The 17,834-nt window shown below is 41.5% G+C and overlaps 1 protein-coding gene and 1 long non-coding RNA gene across 3 annotated transcripts in view; both read left to right on the top strand.

Annotated features, from left to right (window-relative positions):
* Agl (amylo-alpha-1, 6-glucosidase, 4-alpha-glucanotransferase) overlaps window positions 1-17,834 on the top strand; it is a 60,151-nt gene that overhangs the window by 10,016 nt on the left and 32,301 nt on the right. The window contains exons 3-13 of one of the 2 annotated variants that reach the window (XM_051166066.1): window positions 2,683-2,893; window positions 4,769-4,935; window positions 5,758-5,961; window positions 8,068-8,249; window positions 8,395-8,506; window positions 9,992-10,115; window positions 11,673-11,775; window positions 11,875-11,972; window positions 13,301-13,440; window positions 14,166-14,353; window positions 16,458-16,581. In XM_051166066.1, the coding sequence (XP_051022023.1) occupies window positions 2,683-2,893; window positions 4,769-4,935; window positions 5,758-5,961; window positions 8,068-8,249; window positions 8,395-8,506; window positions 9,992-10,115; window positions 11,673-11,775; window positions 11,875-11,972; window positions 13,301-13,440; window positions 14,166-14,353; window positions 16,458-16,581 (1,653 nt within the window). The remainder of the gene's footprint in view (window positions 1-2,682; window positions 2,894-4,768; window positions 4,936-5,757; window positions 5,962-8,067; window positions 8,250-8,394; window positions 8,507-9,991; window positions 10,116-11,672; window positions 11,776-11,874; window positions 11,973-13,300; window positions 13,441-14,165; window positions 14,354-16,457; window positions 16,582-17,834) is intronic. The other variant, XM_051166067.1, reaches the window with a different exon arrangement.
* LOC127206705 (uncharacterized) lies at window positions 3,589-4,244 on the top strand. Its single transcript, XR_007832819.1, has 3 exons — window positions 3,589-3,703; window positions 3,934-3,979; window positions 4,118-4,244. It is a non-coding gene; the product is annotated as an uncharacterized LOC127206705 (long non-coding RNA).

Here is a 17,834-nt window from a genome sequence, read left to right as displayed (position 1 = left end):
CAAAACAAAGAAAAGAAATTACATGAGCCAGATCTGCAGCTTCTATGTTGGCATTTGCTGTTTCAGTATGGAATTTTATATTAGAGAGGTGACTCCTTTTCTTAAGCCATATGAGCCAATGTCTACTGCCCTCTGCAGCTTCCTCACATCCTTCGGCTATCAGAATTGAAGCCACCTAAGGCCTTGCTCTAAAGTAGGCTTCTGCTTAAGGGACTGTGGTGGCTGTGTTCGTTGTTCATGCAGACCACTAAAACATGCCAGCAGTGTGTTTGCAGGGAAAGCACTCTGAATGTCCTTTAAGAACAGCTTTGCTCTTATAACCTGACTAGTCATGTGCTGGTCTTCACCGTATCTCCACTTTCTACTTGCCTTCTTGGCTAAGATTGATTTAAAGTGAGAAACCGGCAGCTCTGCATTGTGTCTCAGGAAATAAGGTGGCCTGGAGGAACATGGAAGGGTAGGAATTAGCTATAGGAGCAGTCAGAGCAATAGGTTTAGCAGCTAAGTTCTTTATCCTAAGTGGGTGCAGTTCATGATACCCCAAAACAAATAAGCATCAAAGGTCATTGATCCAGAATAGCAGATATAATAGAAAAGAAGACATTTGAAATTGTGGTCTAAATGGAGCACAGAGACATATGAATATCCACTTTTTCCCCATGATCATAGTTGTGTGTATATGTCTGTATATATGTATGTATGTCCACATTATGCAGGTGTTTATGTTCATGTGAAGGCCAAGGCTAATCTTGGATGTTGTTCCTCAGAATGGTCGTGTAACTTTCTTCGTTGTTTGAGACAGGTTCCTTACTGGGGCTGCGATTGACAGTAAGGCCAGGCTGGGTTGCCAGGGAGCCCCAGGGATCCGCTTGTCCCCATTGCCCCATTGCTGAGATGCTCAGCTTTTGATATGGATTTTGGGGACCAAACTTGGGTCTTTATACGTGGATGGCAAGCACTTTCCAGACTGAGCTATATCTCATGTTAGAATAAGTGTGTGTGTGTGTGTGTGTGTGTGTGTGTGTGTGTTATATGTGTGTGCATGTTTTCACACATGTGGGTGTGCACACATGTGTGTGAGTGTGGAGGCAATGCCTCTCTGTCTTTTGAGGTAAGTGTCTCTTACTGACCCTGGGGCTCACCAATTTGGCTAGACTAGCTGGACAGTAAGTCATAGGGATCCTCCTGTCTGCACAGAATATCTTTCTTGTTTATTTGATCTGTTCATTGCTTATGGTGACCATCTCTCTAGAACTTAACCTCGTGGTAGGTGAGATGGCCCTGGTAAAGGCACCTGCTGTCCAGCCACATCACCTGAATTCAGTTCCTTGGACCTACGTGGTGGAAGGAAAAAACTGACTTTTGCAAGTTGTCCTCTGACCTCTACTCTTATGCCATGGAACATGATTGTGTGCAGACACAAACACATACAAAATAAATACATAAACACATATGTATGTAAGTCATAGGAATCAGCTGGTCTATTCACTATTGCTAGGTATATCTTCAGTGTATAATTTTTTATTAATTTTGTTGGATGTTTCATAAGCATTATGAATGTTAGTATATTTATTCCCATCTTGCTTTTTTTTTTCCAGATAGGATCTCTCTATGTAGGCATGCCTGTCTTAGAACTCACTATGTAGACTGTGCTGGCCTTGAACTCACAAAGATCTGCCTGCCTTGTACCTCCCAAGGCATGCTCCACCATACCTAACAGTATATTTATTCTCAGTAAGTAAATTTTGTAAGCATTAGGAATTCTACTCAAAAATTTTCCTACCTTCTTCAATTTTTCTTGTCTGTCATTAATTGAGATGCACCCATATTTAAATTTTTGGGGTTTTTTGTTTGTTTGTTTTTTCGAGACAGCAATCCGCCTGCCTCTGCATCCCTAGTGCTGGGATTAAAGTCATGAATTGTATGGATATAGGCAGTGTGTTCCTGCAACATATGCGGTCTCATGAGAACCCACTGCACACATCCTTTCCCAATTCTGAGCTCAGTGATGTATTTGGTAGCTTTCTAGCATCCATGTTGGGGTAGTTCCTTAAGGAAATCAACAGATACTGCCAGCTAGTGCTTCCCGTCCCTGGGGGGTGGGGTCAGACCTTCATTGGCACCTTGCTGTGTTTGAGCTGGTGTAAGATGCACTGCATGGCTTCCAGAATACTTGTTGAGACTCTACAGCCTGCTGCATTTCTCTGAGCAGTAGGACAGCTGTCCTGTAACATCTCCCAGGTTCCGCATACGATCCCATTCTCTGACTTTTTGTTGCGGTCTGCGAAATTACAGAGATCTCTGCTCAGACACTTACATCTGAGTGCTGATTCAGAGATGACAGTAAAGGTTCAGAGTGGAGTGGCAGAGGAATTAGGGTCAAATGTCAGGAAAAATCTGCACCACTCACAGTTGTATGGATAGGAATCAGAGTCCAGGGAAGAGGAGGGAGGATGCTGCAAATGAGACGGATTAGAGGTGCTTCTTATATTTGTTAAAATATAAATTTCATCTAAATCAAAATGCCAGGTAATTCCAAAAGTAACATTAGTTATGACAGATTATCTTAAGTATATTTGAAAATCCCTGTTTTTAATAATGTCTTAAGTAAGACATCTGTTTGAATGTTAAATCCTTCAATGAGTTTATTAAAGTAACTTATTCAATGTGCTTTTTGTTTAGGGTTCGAGCTACAGTTCCGATTAGGCCCAACTTTACAAGGGAAAGCAGTTACAGTGTATACAAATTACCCGTTTCCTGGAGAAGCATTTAATCGAGAAAAATTTCACTCCTTGGATTGGGAAAACCCAACGGAAAGAGAAGATGACTCTGATAAATACTGTAAACTTCATCTGCAGCAGTCTGGGTCTTTTCAGTACCACTTCCTTCAAGGGTAGGCCGGGAGCTGACGAGTTCTGTAACTTCAGTTATCTGACCCTACGCGTTACTGTCTGAACAAGGCTACGCAGCTCTTATGGTGCTTTCTTTTCTTTATTTATTTACCGGTTTTTCGAGACAGAGTTTCTCTGTGAGCCCTGGAGATCTGCCTGCCTCTGCCTCCCCATTGCGAGTATTAAAGGCATGCACCACCACTACCACACAACTACAGTGATTTCTTGAGATGCAGTTAGGCTGTGATTCTTCAGGTTTGTTTTTTTAACAAACCTGCAGGCCAGAAGAGGGCATCAGATCACATTATAGATGGCTGGGAGCCACCATGTGGTTGCTGGGAATTGAACAGAGGACCTCCAGAAGAGCAGCCAGTGCTCTTAACATCTGAGCCGTCTCTCCAGCCCGATTCTTCAGTTTTGAGGAGGTCACTGTATAGTCCAGTCCAATGCAGATTCAAGTCATATGTAGTTAAACTCCAAGCTTTTCTGTACTGATGTGTAGGATATTGTTTATTTGAATGATACCATTATTAGTAGGCATTAACATTATTTATTTTCTAATAAATCAATATTACTGGATGTCCTATTTTATTCTGTTTAGATATATATTAGATGGGACTGGAAAGATACCTTAGGGGTTAAGAGCTTGAACTGCTCTCATTGAGGATGCAAGTTTAGTTCTCAACCTCCACATCAGGTGGCTCACAACCTCCACATCAGGTGCCTCACAGCCTCCACATCAGGTGCCTCACAGCCTCCACAGCAGGTGCCTCACAGCCTCCACAGCAGGTGGCTCACAACCTCCACAGCAGGTGCCTCACAGCCTCCACATCAGGTGCCTCACAGCCTCCACATCAGGTGCCTCACAGCCTCCACATCAGGTGCCTCACAGCCTCCACATCAGGTGCCTCACAGCCTCCACATCAGGTGCCTCACAGCCTCCACATCAGGTGCCTCACAACCTCCACATCAGGTGCCTCACAACCTCCACATCAGGTGCCTCACAGCCTCCACATCAGGTGCCTCACAGCCTCCACATCAGGTGCCTCACAGCCTCCACAGCAGGTGCCTCACAGCCTCCACAGCAGGTGCCTCACAGCCTCCACATCAAGTGCCTCACAGCCTCCACATCAGGTGCCTCACAACCTCCACATCAAGTGCCTCACAACCTCCACATCAGGTGCCTCACAACCTCCACATCAAGTGCCTCACAGCCTCCACATCAGGTGCCTCACAGCCTCCACAGCAGGTGCCTCACAGCCTCCACAGCAGGTGCCTCACAGCCTCCACAGCAGGTGCCTCACAGCCTCCACATCAGGTGCCTCACAGCCTCCACATCAGGTGCCTCACAGCCTCTGCGTCAGGTGCCTCACAGCCTATGCATCAGGTGCCTCACAACCTCCACATCAGGTGCCTCACAGCCTCCACATGACAGCCTCCTGTAACTCCAGCCCCAGGAGGAGCCCTCCTCTGACTTCCGTAGGCATCTGACCTCCAGTGTACATAGCCACACACTGACACACAAGAACACATAATTTAAAAAAAGAAAAAAGGAAAGGAAAATACCTAGTATGTTGTTTTGTTGAAACCTTGTAAATGAGTTTTATATACTTATAAATAAACATTTTTTAGCTACATGTGGTGGTGCATGCCTTTATTCCATCCCTGTGTATACAGATGCAGGAAGATTTGGCTTTCAGGGCCTTCCTCAGCTACATAGTCAGTATGAGGCAGCCTGGGCTACATGAGACCCTGGATGAATGGGAAGAAAAGAAGGAGGGGTTTAAATGGGCAGTTAACCTTCCAGATAGAATCAAATTGAGTTAATGATTTTTTTCCTCTAACTAATTAAAAATGTTTCGGTCATTTTCCCTTAGAAATGAGAAAAGTGGAGGAGGGTACATAGTTGTGGACCCCATTTTACGCATTGGAGCTGATAACAACGTGTTGCCCTTGGACTGTGTCACCCTGCAGACGTTTTTAGCGAAGTGTTTAGGACCCTTTGAAGAGTGGGAGAGCCGACTAAGGGTTGCAAAGGAGTCAGGTAGTGTGCAGTTTGCTTTTTTTTTTTTTTTTTTTTTTTTTTTTTTTAAAGCTAACCATAGCTGCTATGATACGGCTTTCCAAAGCTTTCCTTTGCCTTTCAGTCTTGCTTACTAACGTAGTAATAAAAAGAAAATCTACAGCTTCTACAAGTGCCAGGTTATGTGCGTCAGATTAACCAAGGGAGTGCCTTGAACATAAAATAAAATGATTATGATTTGTAAGATTTATTTGGCACATGAAAATTAGTAATAAACTATTAAAGCATGAGAGAAAAATGTATCAATATATATAGTTTTAGTTAACCAATATTGATTATCTGTTTTGCATATAAAAGGCATATGCTAGTAGACATGCCAAGAGTAAAAAGAAGCCAGGTTGTAGTTTCCTAGTATGTAAGAGTACCATCAGCATTCTGCTGTCAAGCCAAGTTACGTAAGGAAGGGATGCAGCTTCAGCTTCAGTGGCATAACTATGATGAGTGCACATCCCACGGGCATTTGAAGTGTCACGCCTGGGTAGCATAGTTTGTACAAGCCACTCTGTCCTGTCAGCAATTGCTTTTGAACCTGATGGTAGCTAAGTACTGTGGTGATGGTTACCGAGCACATCATGTCATCACCTGCTTCTTGTAGACGTGGACAGTGACAGGCTGAAAGCCTTGAGTGCATTTGCTGACAGTGGGGTGGTCACTGTCCTTTCCCACTAGCGGCTTAGTCTTACTGTTGATAAGTACTTAGGAAAGCTCGTGTTTATACTTTGCTTCGCTTGAGTTTGATCCGTTTGCTTTTTCATAGCATGGTCTGTATTTTCTCATTTGTAGGTTACAACATGATTCACTTCACCCCACTGCAGACCCTTGGACTGTCCAGGTCATGCTACTCCCTTGCTGACCAGTTAGAATTAAATCCTGACTTTTCAAGGCCGAATAAGAGATATACCTGGAGTGATGTGGGGCAGCTAGTGGAGAAGCTGAAAAGGGAGTGGAATATTCTCTGTATTACTGATGTTGTCTACAATCATACTGGTATGAGCACCAATGATTTCTGCGTGAATATTACATTGCTATTATTTTATTAGCATTTTCATTTCACTTTACAATATTACTTTTAGGAGTAGTAGTATTTTTCAGTGTGAGGAATTAATAGTGGGCCTCATAAATGCTAAACTAAGCAAGCTATTGGCCACTTAGGCCTGTCCCAGCCCTAAGTAACATTCATTCTGAAGATCAAAAAGACAATTAAGAAGCCTTCAATTTTGAAAACTTTTTATGGATTAATACCTTTGTACTTTGGAGGAAGTGGTGTGAGGTGAGCGTATCATCAACATGGAGGTGCTTTACATGTGATGTTTATGAAAATAGGAGAATGCACAAAAGGGACAGATGTATGCTGCTGTACTGCAGGAACCCTTGTTCTGTCCTGTGCACTTGGGAGGCAGAGGTGGGAGATTACTGTGAGTTCAAGACAAGCCTGGGCTGCATTGTGAGTTGCAGACCAGAAAGGTTGTTTTATGAGACTCTGTCCCCAGAAACCCAATAATAACAACAACAGTTTCCATTATTGAAGAGAAAACTATTGATAAATCCTCCAAGTTAAATCTTTGACATGATGAAAGAGTATACTCTGGCATCTCCAGTACTAAAAAAAAGTAAAGCTAGATTGTTTGGGCTCCCAAATAGAATTCACAGCATTTTCTGGACAGCAATCCTCTAAGGAGATATTTGTTCTCCTTACTCTCAGCACAGCTGGCTTCATGAGGCCTATGGCATGGCCTTCCACTTTAACTGATGTGCCTTACCAGGATCCACTGTGTGAGCTACAGCGTGGGAAGTCTGGAAACTACTGCTTGCATGTGTCAACAATGGGAGTTCTGCGTAGTGTAGTTTTAAGGACTCATAGCTGTTCCATAAAGCCTTTCCTAAGTAGCCATATAAATTAGGAAGATCTTGAAAGGCATATCCATATAGTTCATCACTATTAGTAATAGTCTCCAATAGTAATGACAAAGTTGGATTTTTTAAAAGATACGTTCTGAAATACGATGTTCCAGGCTTCAAAGCCTACAGTGAAAACTTTGTATTTGAGTAACTTCATATTCACCACTTGGAAATTGGCAATATTGACAATGACTTAGACATCCATGATACTCACATTAACTTAGCAAACGGCATATGGACACGTCGCTACAAATAGTAAGCTTGAGTACTGCAAAGGTAGTGGCTCATAAGGACACTTAATCAGAAACTGTAGTTATCCCTTTCAGAAGACCAGGTAGGCATTCCAGATTGGAGTTAGCTCAGCCGTCATGGGGAGCCAGGTTCCTTCTTCTGGGTCACACTATCATCTCCAACACTTTGTTTACAATGTTTAGTCAAATATGGCTGCTCTGCCTCCTGGTGCTGCTCTTAGTGGAAATGGGAAGTCATGTCTTTAAAGTCACGATCTGGTGTGTGTGTGCTACTTCTGCCAGTATTGCTTCAGATAAGATGTTCTCCACCCCCCCTCTCTGCCACAGAGTTTCTCTGTGTAACAGCTCTAGCTGTCCTAGACTCACTTTGTAGACCAGGCTGGCCTCGAACTCACAGAGATCCCCCTGCTTCTGCCTTCCAAAGGATTTTGTCTCTTATCACACCTAGCTACATGGGAGACTTGCAGTATAGTGTTTGGTTTTTTTGGTTTGCTTTTGTTTTTGAGAAGGTCTCATTTTGTAGTCCAAGCTGTGGTAATCCTGCATCAGCCTCCCAAGTGCTGGGTTTATAAGTACAAACCACTAAGCTGGGAGGTGGTGGCGCACGCCTTTAATCCCAGCACTCAGGTAGCAGAGGCAGGTGGATCGCTGTGAGTCTGAAGCCAGCCTGCTCTACAGAGTCCAGGACAGCCAGAGCTACACAGAGAAACCCTGTTTCAAAAAACTGTAAACAAACAAACAAACGCTGCCATGTTTAACTATTATGATATGAGATCTATGTTCCTAGTGTTCCTAATTTATCCTATCTTTATCCAAGTGTTTATTTATTTTAAGTACAAATAAACACTAAGTAAACAAGTTGCTAAGTAAAGGATGGAGTAGGATCAGTAGTGATTGTAAAGTGCAACCTAACCACAAAATGTCTTCTTGACTTTTATTTAAGCTGCTAATAGTAGGTGGGTCCAGGAACACCCAGAATCTGCATACAATCTTGTCAATTCTCCACACTTGAAACCTGCCTGGGTCCTAGACAGAGCGCTGTGGCATTTGTCCTGTGGTGTTGCCGATGGGAAGTACAGAGAAAAAGGAGTCCCTGCTTTGATTGAAAACGATCAACACATGAATGTGAGTGTGTGCAGAAGACCACCCCTCTAAGTTCCAAAGAACAGATTACAGATATAAATGAAAATGTGTAGACTATGGCTTAATAAGCTGGAAGGAACCTGGTCAAATACATTTTATGTTGTTTTTAATATTGAAAATTTTTCAGTGCATTCGGAAAATAATTTGGGAGGACATTTACCCAAGGATTCAACTCTGGGAGTTTTTCCAAGTAGATGTTCACAAAGTAGTTGAGCAATTTAGAAGACTTCTCACACAAGGTAAAGGCCTGTCACTTTGTTTGTTTGGTTTTGGGTTTTGAGACAGGGTTTCTCTGTGTAGCCCCTGCTGTCCTGGACTCACTTTGTAGAGCAAGCTGTCCTCTGACTCACAGAGATCCACCTGACTGTGCCTCCCAAGTGCCAGGATTAAAGGTGTGCACCACCATGCCTAGCTGTCTCTATCACTTTGTAAGAAATGTAAAGTTGCTCTTAAAGAGGTGACTCTTTCTTTCTAGTTAACATCATTATTAAATCTTCATTGCATCATATTTGTGTTATTTTTTTATACTGCAAACTCCAGTTTTTCTTGGCATAGTGGTACATTCCTTTACTTTCAGCACTTGAGAGGGAGAACCACATTTATATAGCAAATTCTCCCTTCTCTTTTTTTTTTTTTTTTTTTTTTTTAATGGTTAATAATTATTTTATTTTTTTTTTTTTTTTTTACTTTATTTATTTATTTTATTTTATTTTTTTATTTTTTTTATTAATTTATTCTTGTTACATCTCAATGTTTATCCCATCCCTTGTATCCTCCCATTCCTCCCCCCCCCCAAATTCTCCCTTCTCAAATCTTAAAGTTAGTAGTTTCTTTTTTTTTAAGTTATTTTTCAAGGAAAGTCACAATTTACCTATAGTTTCATATAACTTTCTCTATAATATATATACGTGCATTGTGTTAATAGCTATTTAATACATAAGGCTATATTTAACATGTATCTATTAAATATTAAATAAATAGTATTAAATAAGTATTATTAAATATTACTAAGTAAATATTTAATAAATTAAATGAGACTACACTATATGTTTGATTTTTTTTCTTTTCATTGACAGTATAAATTTATTATTTCAGTTGATTATTTCTCTTAACCACTTCTAGGTAGGTGTGTTTTGGTTTTTTGTTGGTTTTTTTTTTTTTTTTTTTTTTTGTAGGTGTGTTTTTTAAAGTATTTTATTTTACTAGAGCTTTTGATAAATTACTTTGTGTTTTCATCATTCATTCATTAGAACATATATTGAGCCAGCATGTGTATGCTAGAGACTTTTAAGGCATGAAGATCTCATGGTAAGCAGCAAAGCTGAACTGAAGGAACCCTATGTTTTTATCTTTTAAAAGTTTGTCTCTCCTTTTATGTCCCCTGCCCTGTGTATGGGGACACATATATAAATAGGATGGGGACGGAGGGAGGAAAGATATTGCTAACTTTTTACATTTTTTTCTATGAATAGCTATATACTAAAAACTTGAAAAAGGGACAGTTATAATCTTCTGTCAATGTTTGCATTTATTTATTTATTTTGGTTTTTTGAGACAGGGGTTCTCTTGTATTCCTAGCTGTCCTGGACTCACTTTGTAGACCAGGCTGGCCTTGAACACACAGAGATCTGTCTGCCTCTGCCTCCCAAGTGCTGGGATTACAGGCGTGCGCCACCACACCTGGTTGATGTTTACATTTAAAATAATATATTTCTTTCTTTCAGAAAACAGGAGAGTCGTGAAGTCTGATCCAAAGGAACCTCTTAAAATTATTCAGGACCCTGAATACAGACGGCTTGGCTGCACTGTAGATATGAACATCGCACTGGCGACTTTCATACCACATGAGTATGTTATGTATTTGCCCTTTCTGTTACTCATAAACATTAATGCTATTTATTAAAATGTTCATGGAAAAAGAAATAAAGCAGGTAGTTGATGAGACGACTCAGTAGGTAAAGGCACTTGCTAACAATTTGAAACTGACCGTCAGAACCCACATACTGGGAAGAGAGAATCCACTAGCAGCAGTTGTCCTTTGACCCATGCTCACATGCTGTAGCATGTGCACACAGCCCACATGTAGCAATTAAATAAATAAATAAGTGAACAAATAAATAAATAAATGTAATAAATTTTTTTTAAATAAAATGAAGTAGGGCTGGAGAGATGGCTCAGCAGTTAATAGCACTGGCTACTCTTCCAAAGGACCTCGGTTTAAATCCTAGCACCCGCATGGCAGCTCACACCTGCCTGTAATTCCAGGTCCAGGGTATCTGACACCCTCACACAGACATACGTGGAAGCAGAGCACAACAGCAATGTACTTTTTTGTTAATTTATTTATTCACTTTACATCCCATTTGTAGCCCCTTCCCTCCTCTTCCCCTCATCCCCACTCCCTTACCCCTAGGAAAAGGGGAGACACACACACACACACCCCTACCATCCCCAGCACATCAAATTGCATCAGGATTGCCTCCATCGTCTTCCACAGTGGCCTGACAAGGCAGCCCTGCTGGGAAAAGTGATCAAAAAGCAGGCAACAGTGTTATTATCAGAGATACCCCTGCTCCTCTTACTAGGGGACCTACATGAAGCCTGAGCTGCCCGTCGGGTACACATGTGCAGGGTCCAGTCATCATGGTCCTTGGTTGGGGCTTCAGTCACCTCAAGCTCCTCTAGGCTCAGGTTAGTTGGTTCTGTTGGTCTTCTTGTGGAACTCCTGTCCCCTCTAGTCCTTCTATCCTTCCCCCCGGTATTCCACAGGGCTCGCTGCACTCTACCACATTTTTGGCTGTGAGTCTCAGCATCCATTGCTGGGTGCAGCCTCTCAGAGGACAGTTATGCCAGCCTCCTATCTGCAAGCATAGCAAAGTGTCGTTAATAGTGTCAGGTATTGGCTCTCTCCCACAGTGTGACCAGGCATTGATTGGACATTCTGTCAATGACAGAGTAGGCTCCAGGAAAGAAATGAAGGCAAGTCTAGCTAAGAACACTAGTAGCAGGGGACATGGAGACTGAAGAAGCCATCCTCAAAGAAGATAGAACTCCTAGTGGAGGGAGTGGAAAACCAACCCATCAACAAAAACTTTGACCCAAAATTTACCCTGCCTACAAGATGGGCATGGATAAAGATAGAACAACAGTAATGTAAATAAAATGAAAATAAATAAATAAAACGAAAATGAAATAATCTGTCATTTCAACACCTGATGTTTTCCTATAGTCTCTTTGTCAGGCCATCCTGCCAAACGTGTATGTAAAATGTTCTACAAATGAAATAGCCGCTGAGTTGTAGCTCAGATCCCAATGACAGCGTTTGAGATTTCTGTGACACTTTCTGGAAATGTTTAAGTGGGTTTTATGAAAGCACTGATGTTTGGTTTGCTCCCTCTGCACTAGCAATGGGCCAGCTGCAATCGAAGAGTGCTGTAATTGTTTCTGCAAGAGGCTTGAGGAGTTAAATTCAGAGAAGCACCAGCTCACCAGCTGCCACCAGGAGCAGGTCCACCTCATTTTAAACCACTGCTTTTCCTCTGTGTTTCGCTCAGTTTGAGTGTCTGCTCTTTTCATTGGGATTGTAACATACTTCCATGTTTTCTAGGCAGTTAATTGTCTTTTGGGAAATGTGTTTTATGAACGACTGGCTGGCCATGGCCCTAAACTAGGACCTGTCACCAGGAAATATCCTTTAGTTACCAGGTATTCATTCTATTTTTAAACATGCCTTCTTGCTGATAGTTAAAAGCTGATAATATTTAGCTTTTAAACTTAACCTACATTATATTTTTTGAGGTATGACTTCAATACATTACATTGAAATAGAAATTTTGATTCAGAAATAGACTTAATAATGATTAATTTTATTAGGAAAATCTTTAGAGAAACTATCCTTAGTTTGAATTCATTAACATTTATTTACATTGATACTTCTGGAGGAATATGTACTTAATGTCAGTCTGTTCTCTGTTGCTAAAACAGAATACCAGAGAATGGGTAATTTATAAAGAAAGAGAGTTTAATTTGGTTGAGGGTCCACAGACCAGGAAGTCTAAGAACGTGGCACCAGAACCTGCTCATCTTCTGGCCAGGGCTTTGGGCTATCTCAGCTCATGGCAGGAGATGAAGGGCACGAAGCACAGGGCGGCTTCTGAACATCCACCTCATGATGACTATGCCAGCTCCCCGAGAGCAAGAACTCGCTCAGAGGATAAAGATAGTAATCCGCTCCCTATGGTGTCCTGCCCCAACCCAGACATCTGTTGCTGGACTCCATCTCCCAACACCTCTACTTAAAGGAATTAAGGCTTCACACCTGCTATGGTGATACACGTCTGTAATCCCAGCCATATAGAGGCAGAGACAGGAGGAGTCCAAGTTTAAGGTCAGCCTATTCTACAGAGTGACACTATATCTAAAGAAAGGGCAAGGTAGGGGGCAAAGGAGCTAAAGTTCCAATAGATGACCTTGGAGGATGCACTGCAAGAATGCACTTAGCAGTAGTAGATTTAGTGTTAATGGAGAGAGCAAGCACCGAGCTCCTTACACAGAACCGTGCAGCATAGGGGCTAGATGCTGCTGCTCTTGCAGAGGACCTGGGTTCAGTTCCCAGCTTCTGCACAGCAAGCAGCTTGCAACTCCAGTTCCAGGGGCACCAGACATACACACAGTATGCTGAATACATTCAGGCAAAACACTCATACACATGAAATAGAATTAATAAAAACATTTATAAAGCATACAACTTATGTCGGGCAGCTAGAGGGTAGGACAGCCTCAATAGTTTCCTTATAATTTTATAAAGTTGTGAAGGTCATTTAAAATGTTAGTCGTTCTTCAAATCGTATTGATTTATTTGGAAAGTCCACTGGTGATCTTTGCTCTCTGTGAGTTTGTATTGTATAAATGGGGCCAAACTGATTTTATTCATTCTACTCATTAGGGAAGATGCTTAATTGTTAATGTTGCTACTTAAAATGCTCTTTAAGGAATTTCTTTGTGTGGACATTATTTCAATTCTGCCTCTCTAGATATTTTACTTTCCCCTTTGAAGAAATGGCCTTATCCACAGAAGAATCCATGATCCACCTCCCAGATAAAGCCTGTTTTCTGATGGCGCACAATGGGTGGGTGATGGGCGATGATCCTCTTCGCAACTTTGCTGAGCCAGGTGCCTGAGTTTTCTCTTCTGTATAGATGGGGAAAGCAGAGCTTGTGGAAGACCACTGTAGATGTAACTCTAGTCAGGAAGTGGGAGAGAGGGCTCAGCAGAGAGAGGACCTCGATTCAATTCCCAGCACGCACACAGTGGCTCACCACCATCCGCGACTCCAGTTTCAGGGAGTCAAACACTTACTTCTGGCCTCTGAGGGCACCAGGCACACACATTTTACACAGATATACCTGCAGACAAAACACCCATACACATAAAATCATATCTTTTTTGTTGTTGTTTTTCAAGACAGAGTTTTTCTGCATAGCTCTGGAACTCGCTTGTAAACCAGGCTGGCCTTGAACTCACAGCGATCAGCCTGCCTCTGCTCTACCAAGTGCTAGGATTATACCTCTTTTTAATTTATCAAGAATATCATTTATGGAAGAAATAACACAGTTTAAGTGCTTTATTTTTTTTTTAAGATTTATGTATTATTATGTATACAGTGCTCTGCCCGCTATACACCTGTATGCCAGAAGAGGGCGGCAGATCCTCATTCTAGATGGTTGGGAGCCAGCACCACCTGGTGGCTCAGGACCTTTGGAAGGTCAACCAGTGCTCTTAACCTCTGAGCCATCTCGCTAGCCCAGTAACAAAGTTTAGAAGCAGCATTGTTTTCTTGATATGATTGTTGTCATTTGGTTTCATACACCACTAAGGCAATTGTTCTTCTTTCACAGGTTCAAATGTTTACTTAAGGAGAGAACTTATTTGCTGGGGTGACAGTGTTAAATTGCGCTATGGGAATAAACCAGAGGACTCCCCTTATCTGTGGGCACACATGAAAAAATACACTGAGATAACTGCCACTTATTTCCAGGGAGTGCGTCTTGACAACTGCCACTCCACGCCTCTTCACGTGGCTGAGGTAGGAACAACTCTACCTTGACAGAAGAAATGCAGTGACGTCTGGCAGAGTGCCTGCCATGCAGGTCTAGTCTGCTGGATGTGCACTGCTGTGGATTTGATAGTAATATTTGACACATAACAGCTTATCTAATTCTGGCAACCTTTTGATACAACTGCTATAAAATAGTATGCCCTAAAGTGTTTAATAAGTTAGTCTTTAAATTTTAAAAGAGCATTTTTTATGTAGTAACATGTAGAATAACTTTGTTATTGGTAATGAGTAAAGTGTTAAGTTGTCTTTTAAGTTGTTTCCAGTATATATTTTATTAGCCAATGTAAACTTGAATGGAGCAGGCAGTGGTGGTATACGCCTTTAACCCCAGCACTAAGGAGGCAGAGGCAGTGGGATCTCTGTGAGTTCGAGGCCAGCCTGGTCTAGAGATTGAGTCCAGGACAGCCAGGGATACACAGAGAAACACTGTCTCAAAAAAAAAAAAAAATCTGGCTTTTATTTTCGTTTTAGGGGTACTTAGAGCATTGCACATTTTAGAACTATGTTCTGTTTTACACTAAGCTCTACCCTTATCCCCTACAGTGAATATTTAAGCACTAATGCTGTGGCATGCTGAAGCTAGTTTGTGCCTCATTGATCGCTGCACTGTCCTTTACCTAATACAGTTTTGTAAATAAACACATAAACTTTATCCTGGTTGTAAGATCTTTGGTAGTTTTTGAAGTGACAGTTCATGAAAATATGTGCTTATAAGCTGGTTTAGTGGCTCATGCCTTTAATCCCAGCACTCAGGAAGCAGAGGCAGATAGATCTCTGTAAGTTTGAGGCCAGCCTAGTCTAATAATAAGTTCCATGGACAGTCAGCTACATACTGAGAACCTATCTCAAAAAAAAAAAACAAAACAAAACAAAGTACTTGTATAAAAAACATCAACTTGTATAATTTGTAGTCTCTGTCTCTCTGTCTTTCTCTGTGTCTCTGTCTCTGTCTCTGTCTCTGTCTCTCTGTGTGTGTGTGTGTGTGTGTGTGTGTGTGTGTGTGTGTGATTCCACATGATTTTAATTTGGAGTGATTTGATAGGAAACATTAGCCAGGCTGGTAGAACATTATTTACCACCAAAAAGTAAGCAGAGAGTCTTTTTCAGTTGTGCTTTTAGTAATAGTAAAATAAAAGTCGTATTTGTAATATTGTTATAACATTATAGCAAATTAATAAACAGCAGAGTCCTCTAGGATTCTACTTCTTAGCTGATAAAAATTTGGGTATTTTACTAACCTTGTGTTTCCTTCAAGAATAAAATTGAAAGCAATCTGATTAGCCACTGTTTTCTGTTTCTCTGGTAAATCATTAGCACCAGTGTTACATGTGCATGCATACACACACACACACACACAGAGAGAGAGAGAGAGAGAGAGAGAGAGAGAGAGAGAGAGAGAGAGATTATAAGATACCGTTTTTTGTTGTTATCTAAGGATGAAGTTTAGCCTAACCTTTGCTAAATAATTCACCAGCTGATATAATTATCAGTTTTGACTTAGCCACCCAGAGAGGAACAATCTGGCTTTTTGTTTGTTTGTTTTATTTGCTTTGGTTTGTTTTGTTTTTTTTAAGACAGGGTTTCTCTGTGTAGCCTTAGCTGTCCTGGACTTGCTTTGTAGACCAGGCTGGCCTCGAACTCACAGAGATCCGCCTGCCTCTGCCTCCTTAGCCCTGGGATTAGAGGTGTGTTCTACCATGCCCAGCAAGAGAGCTATCTTATGAGAGGTATTAAATACAAATAAAAACCAGGGGGAAGACTGGCACAATTGCAGTTACAGGCTGTATGTTTAATAGCACTAACATTTTCTTTTTTCTTTTTCCTTCCCCCTGTCCCTATGTCTACAAAATCTAATCTCCCTTTTCAGCAGTGTTCCCTGTAAACCCCTGCCCCCATGTGTGCTCTTCTCTCTCGTGTTCTCCTACATGTGCACATCACACTTTGTTTGTACTGTTTGCATTTCTCTTGTTTTGGACCTATCTTACATCAAATCCACACCCAGTCTTGTCCCCTCCTTCCCTCTCCGACTTGCTCTCTTCTTTCTTTACATTTGTGACTTTGCTTTTTGCAGTACATGCTGGATGCTGCTAGGAAGTTACAGCCCAATCTCTATGTAGTGGCTGAACTGTTCACGGGAAGCGAAGAGCTGGACAATATCTTCGTTACTAGACTGGGCATCAGTTCCTTAATAAGAGGTAGGCACGCTGAAGGCCACTTCCTGTCTGAGATGCTTTATATGCAAAACCTAATGTAACTGAGTCTCCTTTTAACAGCAAAAATGTCCAGTTTGTAGTACGATACTTCATTTCAAATAGAAAAACCAATGAGGCAAGGTACGATGGCTTCCCCTGTAATCTCACCACTTAGGAAACTGAGGCAAGAGAATCACATATTTAAGGCCAGCCTTGGCTACATATGTTCCAGGTTAACCTATAATACATTTTTTTTCCAGATCCTATCTCAGAAATAAAGGGAAGAAAAGCTGGTGAGATAAGCCAGCGAGTAAAGACGCTTGCCCCTAAGCCAGGTCATCTGAGTTAAGTCCCAGAGCCCACATGGTAGAAGGAAAGAACTGACTCCTCAAAGTTGTCCTCTGACCTCTACACTTGTGTGGTAGCACCTGTGCACCCACAATGTGTCTGCAGAATTGGTTGAGTTTAAATGACGAGTCAGAGAGAGGGAGGTGTGTTGAGTTACTGATTGAAAACAGAACCATAATTGTATGTTTTGAAGTACACAAATGTTTTGGGTTTTGGGTTTTGTTGTTGTCTTTGTTTTTAGTTTTTGGAGACAGGGTTTCTCTTTTGCAAGTCTGGCTGTTCTGCACTTGTAGATCAAGCTGGCCTCAAATTCTCCCTCCCAATTTCTGGGATTAAAGAACCACCACGCCCATCTACAAATATGTTTTTTTAACCTACTATATGACATAATCTTAAGATATTTTCCATAGATTTGGTATAATTGACATCCCAGTGGACAGCTATTGATTTTTTTTTTCTACTCAAATTGTTTCTCCAGTTAAGTTGTAGTTAAATGTTGGTCACTGGGACTTGGTGACATTGGTTAATTACATATCTCTCACTTTTAATAATGCTGATATGCCTTGAAAGTCATTCATGATAAAAAAAAAAAATCTAACCTTCCTTGGCTAGGCGTAGAGGCACATGCCTTTAATCCCAGCACTCGGGAGGCAGAGGCAGGAGGATCGCTGTGAGTTTGAGGCCAGCCTGGTCTACAAGACAAGTCCAAGACAGCCAAGGCTACACAGAGAAACCCTGTCTCAAAAAACAAAAAACAAAAATCTAACCTTCTTGTGGACATTTACGAGTAAATGGGATTATTAAGTTTCTCTGTGCTGCTTACAGAGGCAATGAGTGCATATAACAGTCATGAAGAGGGCAGATTAGTTTACCGATACGGAGGGGAGCCTGTTGGATCCTTTGTTCAG

This window comes from Acomys russatus, chromosome 23 (genome assembly GCF_903995435.1).
Source record: "Acomys russatus chromosome 23, mAcoRus1.1, whole genome shotgun sequence".
NCBI classification, from domain to species: Eukaryota; Metazoa; Chordata; class Mammalia; order Rodentia; family Muridae; genus Acomys; species Acomys russatus.
This window is presented reverse-complemented; position numbering and strand designations above follow the sequence as displayed.